Raw genomic sequence first — 10,818 nt, forward strand, 5'->3', positions numbered from 1 at the left:
GTGTTGTGGCTTATTTCCATTGTGTTGTGGCTTGTTTCCATTGTGTTGTGCTAATGTCATTGTGTTGTAGCTTGTTTCCATCGTGATGTGCTAATTTTGTTGTGTTGTGGCTTGTTTTCGTTGTGTTGTGCCAATGTCATTTTGTTGTGGCTTGTTTCCGTTGTGTTGTGCTAATGTCATTGTGCTGTGGCTTGTTTCCATCGTGATGTGCTAATATCATTGTGTTGCGACTTGTTTCCATTGTGTTGTGCTAATTTTGCTGTGTTGAGGCTTGTTTCTGTTGTGTGTTCTTGTAGTTTTCTTTTTGTTTTTTTTTTTTTTTTGGCTTTTTGTTTTTTTTTTTTTTTTTTTTTTTTTGGATTTGTTTTGCTGTTATTCTTTGATTTGTCTTGTTTTTTCGCTTTGGGGTTTGTTTAGCATTTGTGTTTTGATTTGTTTCTTGCAATTATATTGGTTTAGTTTTTTTTGTTTGTTGATGTTTTTGGGTTCTTTTCCTTTAAAAAAAAAAAAAAAATTAGATTTTTAGAAAATTAATTTAAATAAAAATTCTTAAAGACAAAGAAGAGCAAGACAAAGATGCCATCCCTGGTAAAGAAGTGGCAGAGCATTCAGAAAGAGCTAGATGAAGAGGAGAAGTCGAGCTCCAGTGATGAAGATGGAGAACAGCTCAACAACAGACGCATTGAGGAATGGAAACAACAACAGCTTGCATCGTAAGTTTGAAGAAGCTATTACAAAGATTGTCAGCATACATTTGAGAAACATACAGATTGTTCAAATGCTTGTCATTTTTGTCTCTACTTGCAGAGGGAAGGCTGGGAAGAATGCTAACTTTGAAGCACTTCCTGAAGACTGGAGGCAACGACTGTTAAAGAAAAGAAAGATGATGCAGATTTCATAACATCAGCCTTGAAAACACTAAACAGAGCCTATGGAGGAGGTGGACAGAACTGTGCTATTGTGTTGTCTCACTTGCTAAGCTTCAGTGGATTTAGTCGGGCAAACTTGAACGAATGTCTCTTTTTTTTTTTTATACAAGTGCACAATCAACTCTGTGCTGTTAAATTCAAATGCATCATCTTGTGTCTAATGGTATACTTTGTTATGGGTTGTTGTAAAATAATAAAACAGCCTCTAATGTCTGGAAGTTATTTTAAAGCTGCAGTGAACCTGAAACAAGGTTAAACATGTACAGACATTTTTGTTCTACTTTTTTATTACTCCAACCATGAAACCTGTGCACGATTTCTGTAAATTAAAATGTAAAGAAATCAATATTAAAAGACTTTCTTTCTCTTTTTTTTTTCTCCTCGGAGCTGTTCTCAGTTTCTCCGAGGAAAAAAACAAGAACATTTTTTTTGTACAACGTCAAGGGTGCAAACCATCAGCTGTACAGTGAGCTCTGCTCTGTCATGGGTGACATTAAACAGTGCTGTACCTGTGCTGTGTATCCAGCTGACAGTGTTTTAAAAGCTAAGCTTCAAAATCAGTTTAGCTTTTATACACACAGAAACATCAGTCTTGGATCAGACCACTGTTAGCAAGAGTTTCAGCCATGCTTCTAAAATCACAGTTGAGACTTCTTTGTTGTCCACTCCTTTGCACTTTAAAGTATGCTTCATATGTGAACTAACTATATCTTTTCCCCCTCCATTGACGACGTTGTGATGAAGTCAACTCCTGTGCCAACCTCTTTTTTTCTCTATAATAATGAGCATTGGATCACTAAATGTCTTTTTTAAATCGAAAAATTGGTGTAAATGTTGCCTGAACTTGGGCTGTCGAGCCATCGAACCTTTTCTACATTGTAAATAAAAAAAATTCCACAAATCTTTTGGTCAAACAAGTCTTTTTGAACCTTTTTTGTATTTATTTATTTTTGGGTGTACATATTAAACCCTTTCAGTTAGCTGTTACTGTCATCGAAGAAGCTATTAAAACGTTGAATAGATGTGTAATTCAATTAAGTGGTATAATGCTAGCATGCACAGAATATTTCATTTAACGTTTCTCATGTACGTTTAGATAAAGTACAGAATTATTAATACTTGAACTGAAAATAAGCGGAATCTGAAATAAAAAATAATAAACTGAATAAAACTGACACCCAACAAAATTACTATAAAGAAAAATGCAAATGTAAATTCGAAGTAAATATTATGGAATAAATGGTTTATATTAATGTCTATAAAAGAAATATATATCAACAAATAGATGTGGTGTTCAATAAGCATAACATTTTTAAATTTTTGTTTAAACACTAAAGCTAATTTCTAAGAAAAAAGTTATTAACATAACGGAAATGTGTTCAATTCTTCTCTACATATATGTATATATATTGCAGCGTGCTTCAAGCAGGAAACGTGCGTCGTGCCCATGGCAACAGTGACACAAAAGGCGTCAGGGGCGCCTCAACAATAATTGTTACGAGGACATTACATTATAAAGTAGAACTGTTTAGCTCTCCGCTAAGACCGTTTTCATTTTAAAACACTAACCACTATGCAGTTTTCCCCAGGGGGTTAAAGCAAGATGGTTCTATATTAACCAGCGGTGTTATTTGATATCCTGTCAGGCGCTTGAAAATTGTGAAGTTATTTGTTGTTGTTTACTATGCCTTAATGAGCTGCGTGCTATCGCATCGCTTCGAGCCTCGGGAATGCAGGTGAGTGATCATGGCACAACATTTACTGCTGCTTTGCACTCTACGGTTACAGTCTAATATTACCCAGTTGGTTAACATGCCAACTCACTGATACTCAATGCCTCTTAACCTTCTGCCCCTTTGCTTGTACTTAAACTCACTTTTTGTTCTCCTATCATGTTAAACGAAAGAAATCAGATGATCCATATGAGAGATTCATTTTGCTACATCTTCAGCATTATGGATTCCTCTCCGGTAGGTTATTCGAGTCGGCGTTTGGATGGGTTGAACAACGCTTGACTGGTTTCATGGGTTTTCTATGTCCTCTGATATAGCATGACATCTTTTTCTTACTTTTAGTTTCTGTATATACATAGACAATACCTCTTCTGTGCATGCTGGCGTCCCCATCAAAAGAGAGTGGGAGGGCAACCAAGATTCGACTGCTTCAGACATGATCAACTCTCCATCTGAGAGCAATGACTCCAACTTCGAAGAGGAGCAGGAGGAACCCAAGCCATGTCAAAGTAAATATGTAAAACTCTTGGATCTGGGTCTGTTCAACTTCACACAGTGATGTGACGTATGGCAACCCATTTTTCCATATAAGAAAAAGTCATGCTTTGTTCAATTATAATTATGACATTATGAAATACGAAGTTATTAAAAAATAAGTAATAATTAAGGCATAAACTTAATTGTTTTAAAAGTATGTCATAAATTGGACTTTTTATATCATAATTATGACTTTTTTTCTCATGAGTTTTTGGTCAATTTCAATTTTGTTTCCCATTATTATGATTTTTTCGTCATCTTTTATCTCATAATTTTATTGCATGATTATGAAAGTATGTCATAATTTAAACTTGGTTTTATCTCATAATTATGACTTAGTATGTTATAATTGTAACTTTTCTCATAATTTTCTGGTCAATACTTTTTTGCTCATTATTATACTTCTTTTTATTTTTGTCATTATTTTGCTTAACTTTTATCTAATAATTATGACTTGGTTTGTCATAACTTAGACTTCTTATGTCTAAATTATACGGTGGCCGAGAGAGCTCAACACGCTGCACCTTCAGAAAACACATGCAAATAGAAAAAGCACCAGCAAATTAAGAAAACATCATCGGTTTGACAGCACGTGCTGCAAATACTCACAACACAACCAAATAAAGAAACGTGCTGCAAATACTCACAACACAACCAAATAAAGAAACGTGCTGCAAATACTCACAACACAACCAAATAAAGAAACGTGCTGCAAATACTCACAACACAACCAAATAAAGAAACGTGCTGCAAATACTCACAACACAACCAAATAAAGAAACGTGCTGCAAATACTCACAACACAACCAAATAAAGAAACGTGCTGCAAATACTCACAACACAACCAAATAAAGAAACGTGCTGCAAATACTCACAACACAACCAAATAAAGAAACGTGCTGCAAATACTCACAACACAACCAAATAAAGAAACGTGCTGCAAATACTCACAACACAACCAAATAAAGAAACGTGCTGCAAATACTCACAACACAACCAAATAAAGAAACGTGCTGCAAATACTCACAACACAACCAAATAAAGAAACGTGCTGCAAATACTCACAACACAACCAAATAAAGAAACGTGCTGCAAATACTCACAACACAACCAAATAAAGAAACGTGCTGCAAATACTCACAACACAACCAAATAAAGAAACGTGCTGCAAATACTCACAACACAACCAAATAAAGAAACGTGCTGCAAATACTCACAACACAACCAAATAAAGAAACGTGCTGCAAATACTCACAACACAACCAAATAAAGAAACGTGCTGCAAATACTCACAACACAACCAAATAAAGAAACGTGCTGCAAATACTCACAACACAACCAAATAAAGAAACGTGCTGCAAATACTCACAACACAACCAAATAAAGAAACGTGCTGCAAATACTCACAACACAACCAAATAAAGAAACGTGCTGCAAATACTCACAACACAACCAAATAAAGAAACGTGCTGCAAATACTCACAACACAACCAAATAAAGAAACGTGCTGCAAATACTCACAACACAACCAAATAAAGAAACGTGCTGCAAATACTCACAACACAACCAAATAAAGAAACGTGCTGCAAATACTCACAACACAACCAAATAAAGAAACGTGCTGCAAATACTCACAACACAACCAAATAAAGAAACGTGCTGCAAATACTCACAACACAACCAAATAAAGAAACGTGCTGCAAATACTCACAACACAACCAAATAAAGAAACGTGCTGCAAATACTCACAACACAACCAAATAAAGAAACGTGCTGCAAATACTCACAACACAACCAAATAAAGAAACGTGCTGCAAATACTCACAACACAACCAAATAAAGAAACGTGCTGCAAATACTCACAACACAACCAAATAAAGAAACGTGCTGCAAATACTCACAACACAACCAAATAAAGAAACGTGCTGCAAATACTCACAACACAACCAAATAAAGAAACGTGCTGCAAATACTCACAACACAACCAAATAAAGAAACGTGCTGCAAATACTCACAACACAACCAAATAAAGAAACGTGCTGCAAATACTCACAACACAACCAAATAAAGAAACGTGCTGCAAATACTCACAACACAACCAAATAAAGAAACGTGCTGCAAATACTCACAACACAACCAAATAAAGAAACGTGCTGCAAATACTCACAACACAACCAAATAAAGAAACGTGCTGCAAATACTCACAACACAACCAAATAAAGAAACGTGCTGCAAATACTCACAACACAACCAAATAAAGAAACGTGCTGCAAATACTCACAACACAACCAAATAAAGAAACGTGCTGCAAATACTCACAACACAACCAAATAAAGAAACGTGCTGCAAATACTCACAACACAACCAAATAAAGAAACGTGCTGCAAATACTCACAACACAACCAAATAAAGAAACGTGCTGCAAATACTCACAACACAACCAAATAAAGAAACGTGCTGCAAATACTCACAACACAACCAAATAAAGAAACGTGCTGCAAATACTCACAACACAACCAAATAAAGAAACGTGCTGCAAATACTCACAACACAACCAAATAAAGAAACGTGCTGCAAATACTCACAACACAACCAAATAAAGAAACGTGCTGCAAATACTCACAACACAACCAAATAAAGAAACGTGCTGCAAATACTCACAACACAACCAAATAAAGAAACGTGCTGCAAATACTCACAACACAACCAAATAAAGAAACGTGCTGCAAATACTCACAACACAACCAAATAAAGAAACGTGCTGCAAATACTCACAACACAACCAAATAAAGAAACGTGCTGCAAATACTCACAACACAACCAAATAAAGAAACGTGCTGCAAATACTCACAACACAACCAAATAAAGAAACGTGCTGCAAATACTCACAACACAACCAAATAAAGAAACGTGCTGCAAATACTCACAACACAACCAAATAAAGAAACGTGCTGCAAATACTCACAACACAACCAAATAAAGAAACGTGCTGCAAATACTCACAACACAACCAAATAAAGAAACGTGCTGCAAATACTCACAACACAACCAAATAAAGAAACGTGCTGCAAATACTCACAACACAACCAAATAAAGAAACGTGCTGCAAATACTCACAACACAACCAAATAAAGAAACGTGCTGCAAATACTCACAACACAACCAAATAAAGAAACGTGCTGCAAATACTCACAACACAACCAAATAAAGAAACGTGCTGCAAATACTCACAACACAACCAAATAAAGAAACGTGCTGCAAATACTCACAACACAACCAAATAAAGAAACGTGCTGCAAATACTCACAACACAACCAAATAAAGAAACGTGCTGCAAATACTCACAACACAACCAAATAAAGAAACGTGCTGCAAATACTCACAACACAACCAAATAAAGAAACGTGCTGCAAATACTCACAACACAACCAAATAAAGAAACGTGCTGCAAATACTCACAACACAACCAAATAAAGAAACGTGCTGCAAATACTCACAACACAACCAAATAAAGAAACGTGCTGCAAATACTCACAACACAACCAAATAAAGAAACGTGCTGCAAATACTCACAACACAACCAAATAAAGAAACGTGCTGCAAATACTCACAACACAACCAAATAAAGAAACGTGCTGCAAATACTCACAACACAACCAAATAAAGAAACGTGCTGCAAATACTCACAACACAACCAAATAAAGAAACGTGCTGCAAATACTCACAACACAACCAAATAAAGAAACGTGCTGCAAATACTCACAACACAACCAAATAAAGAAACGTGCTGCAAATACTCACAACACAACCAAATAAAGAAACGTGCTGCAAATACTCACAACACAACCAAATAAAGAAACGTGCTGCAAATACTCACAACACAACCAAATAAAGAAACGTGCTGCAAATACTCACAACACAACCAAATAAAGAAACGTGCTGCAAATACTCACAACACAACCAAATAAAGAAACGTGCTGCAAATACTCACAACACAACCAAATAAAGAAACGTGCTGCAAATACTCACAACACAACCAAATAAAGAAACGTGCTGCAAATACTCACAACACAACCAAATAAAGAAACGTGCTGCAAATACTCACAACACAACCAAATAAAGAAACGTGCTGCAAATACTCACAACACAACCAAATAAAGAAACGTGCTGCAAATACTCACAACACAACCAAATAAAGAAACGTGCTGCAAATACTCACAACACAACCAAATAAAGATACTCACAACACAACCAAATAAAGAAACGCGTTTGTGTTGTGATTATTTGCAGTGCGTTTCTTTGTTTGGTTGTATTGTGAGTATTTGCAGCACGTTTCTTTATTTGGTTGTGTTGTGAGCATTTGCAGCGCGTGTGTTGTCAAATTGATGAAGATGTTTTCTTAATTTGCAGGTGTTTTTCTATTTGCAGCGTGTTGAGCTCTCTCAGCCACCGTAAAATTATGAATTAGTATGTTATAATTTTGACTTTTGTGTCATAATTTTGACTCTTTACTTAATGTCATAATGTATTTAGAATTTTTATTTCATAATAATTAATTTTTAATGCCATAATTATGGTTTACCAAAGCATGTTTTTTATTATGTGGTGGAAATGTGCTTCTATAATAAAGCATGTTATGATGTCAAATATTTTTTTTAAATTGTTCTCATAAATATGACTTATATTTTTGTAATTTTTTTAACTTTTAGATAATAATTATGACTTAGTTTGTCATAATATAGACTTCTTATGTGTAAATTATGACTTAGTATGTCATAATTCCGAGTTAAAAAATATAACTTTTTATAACATGATTATGACGTTTTTTGTTTTCTTATGTGGTGGATATGGGCTTCCATAATGAAGCATGATATGATATGTCAGTTAAAATATTGTAGTTTACAAGACCTCAATAGAGTTGATCCCATGTAAAGATGCAATACTGTATCTTGCAACAAATCACCACCATTGCCAAATAATGATCATTTTGCATTTTCTCTCAAGTTCTTTCAAGTTGTCACACAATACGCAACACTTGAGTCTAAGCAGCTAGTTCCCATTTGAAATTCATGGCCTTTATAAAAGATTCAGACACTAAGAACACATAATTGTTTTAGTTCATGGGTAATTCTGATAATCACTGCTGGTAACAAATGCTTCTCACATGTCTTTTAACTACAACATGTCTGTTGGGTAATAAATTAGATTTTATGTCTGTGTTTCATTACTTTCCAAGATTTTTTCAGTTTAGACAAAGTTCTAAGAACCCGACAGCTTGTGTTTGATTTTGACGGTGAGCGGCCCATTCCACGCCTGAGGGAGCCTTTGGACCTCTTCACAATCCCATCTACCTCCTGTCCATTCCAGGGCGTCCGCTGGCCCATCGAATGTGAAGTGATCCGTGACAAAATCCAGCATATAGGTATCAGTGCTTTACTTTAAAAAAATTTTTTTTTTTTTACACTATTAATAAAATATTATTGTCAGATACCAAATCAGTAGGGATTTGTGTGGAGACACTTTCTGTGAAGAAAAACCCAGAATCTGTGAATTTATTCATATAATATAATTTTAAAAATTCAATTTATCCATACAGTAATTTGAATAGATCTCTTTGATAACTTTTTATTTAAAAATGTGAATATATAAACATAAAAAGTAATAATATATATAAATAAATCAATCTGAAAAAGAATCCTAAAAAAATTATGTACTCAACTGTTTTCAAAATAATAATAATAAATGTTTTTTGTGCAGTAAATCAGAATATTAGAATGATTTCTGAAGGATCATGTGACACTGAAGACTGGAGTAATGATGCTGAAAACTCAGCTTTGAAATCACAGGAATAAATTACATTTTAAATATATTCAAATAGTAAACAATTATTTAGAATTGTAATAATAAGACTTCTTTGAAAACATACAAAACTCTTTTCAATCTTTCCAGTGGTAGTGTATATATGCATTAAGTTTAAAATAATCAACATTTCTCTAGCTTTGTCCACCGTCTTGGATAGATTTTTTTTTACTGTTGAAGTGCATCCTGGGATTGCCTTCTTAGTAAAGGATACTTGAAAATCCACATTATAATTATTTTCATCATAATTTAAGGACACAAAGATGAAGCTCAAATCTGTCCTTTAATGCAAGTCGTCCTGTAATGATTTGTGTGACAGTGCTGAAATAACATGGCCTTTCAGAGATTTTAAACACTTTTCCCAAGTTCAAAACTCACAATGGGGTTTGCAGGATAATGAAGTCACAAAAACTTATATAAGGAGCTAAGCAACATCTCTCTCAGATCTTGTTTTATCCATGCCATTAATCCAGTTCTGGACTCGTAAATCTGACTGGCCTTCTCTTGGAAGAGGCGCGGATGAGTTCAAAAGACTGTTATATCTCTTTCCCACCACAGCTCAAAGTTTAGATGAGGCGTATTATTCAGCACACACTTATGAAGACCATCTTCCGGGTGGAACCTCGCAAATCCTATCGTGTTGCACTGCATACCTCCTTACCAGTGACTTCTGTCCAACACCCACTCTGTGTCATGCCAAAGAAAGTTTGTCCAGACCAGGCCATCCAGAGCTCAGATAATAAAACTTGGACTTGATCTGGAGTCTTGCAGAAGAAGTGCAAACTGAACTGCTCTACTAAGTTTGAATCAGGTGCTTTGTACCTCTAGAGCAAAGACAGGAAATCTAAAGCAAAGCGGGACCTGAACTGACCAAGCAACAGCTGTGAAACTGTTGGCCACAGACAGTGATTCTTCAATCTTTCCATTCATTCATACTAGATATGGATTCACTGGACACACTGGACAATTATTTTTTAAAACCATTTAACAAAGAATGCATTCATAGAAAATAAATTTTATTGCATATTGTTTGATCTGACAGTCACACCCACCTATTCTGCTCAGGAAAAAAAAGCATGCAATAATCTATTTCCATTGTTTTTCCATTCACTTTCCATTCATTTAAAAAAATAATTTCATATACAGTATATTGCATTCATACATGTTATATATACAGTATACTGTATGTAGAACCATATCTGCCTGTGTATTTCTAAGAGTACCAACAATCTGGCTCTAGTGTTCTACAAAGCAACTCTCAGCAGGGTGCAGATTTGGCATAAATCCCATCTACAGAGCAATAAAGCTGCCTGGCAAGGAATGCAGAAAGAAAACATGTCACTTTATATCTGTTTTATGCCTCATTCAAATCGCATGGCAACTTGCAGCTTATTTAAAGGGGTCATATGATGCTTTTTTAAAGATCATTATTTTGTGCATTTGGTGTAACAGAATATGTTGCCATGCTTTAATGTTCAAAAAACACATTATTTTTCAAATACTGTACATTATTGTAGGTCCTCTATGCCCCGCCTCTCTCAAACGCTTCGTTTTCTACAAAGTCCCTCCTTCCGACAAGCGCAGTCTGCTCTGATTGGCCAGCTGACCCAGTGCATTGTGATTGGCCGAACACCGCAAGCACTCGTCGGAAATGTAACGCCCCTTACCATAATCGCGAGCTTCATCTTTCAAAATAAATGTAAAGACAGTAAATAATGTCATTAGTTTTACCATCAGTTCAAGCCCGAAAGGGGAACAGA

General features: G+C 35.2%; 2 protein-coding genes across 2 annotated transcripts in view; both read left to right on the forward strand.

Annotated features, from left to right (window-relative positions):
* LOC107598873 (formin-binding protein 4-like) overlaps window positions 1-1,133 on the forward strand; it is a 20,006-nt gene extending 18,873 nt beyond the window's left edge. The window contains exons 13-14 of the mRNA XM_016290316.1: window positions 556-713; window positions 808-1,133. Coding sequence (XP_016145802.1) covers window positions 556-713; window positions 808-901 — 252 coding nt within the window. The 3' untranslated portion in view covers window positions 902-1,133. The remainder of the gene's footprint in view (window positions 1-555; window positions 714-807) is intronic.
* A 1,423-nt stretch (window positions 1,134-2,556) lies between these two features.
* The window catches only part of agbl2 (AGBL carboxypeptidase 2), a 30,165-nt gene continuing 21,903 nt past the window's right edge, over window positions 2,557-10,818 (forward strand). The window contains exons 1-4 of the mRNA XM_016290317.1: window positions 2,557-2,665; window positions 2,836-2,899; window positions 3,022-3,171; window positions 8,436-8,621. Coding sequence (XP_016145803.1) covers window positions 2,660-2,665; window positions 2,836-2,899; window positions 3,022-3,171; window positions 8,436-8,621 — 406 coding nt within the window. The 5' untranslated portion in view covers window positions 2,557-2,659. The remainder of the gene's footprint in view (window positions 2,666-2,835; window positions 2,900-3,021; window positions 3,172-8,435; window positions 8,622-10,818) is intronic.

This window comes from Sinocyclocheilus grahami, unplaced genomic scaffold, assembly GCF_001515645.1.
Source record: "Sinocyclocheilus grahami isolate Dianchi unplaced genomic scaffold, SAMN03320097.WGS_v1.1 scaffold257.1, whole genome shotgun sequence".
NCBI lineage: Eukaryota > Metazoa > Chordata > Actinopteri > Cypriniformes > Cyprinidae > Sinocyclocheilus > Sinocyclocheilus grahami.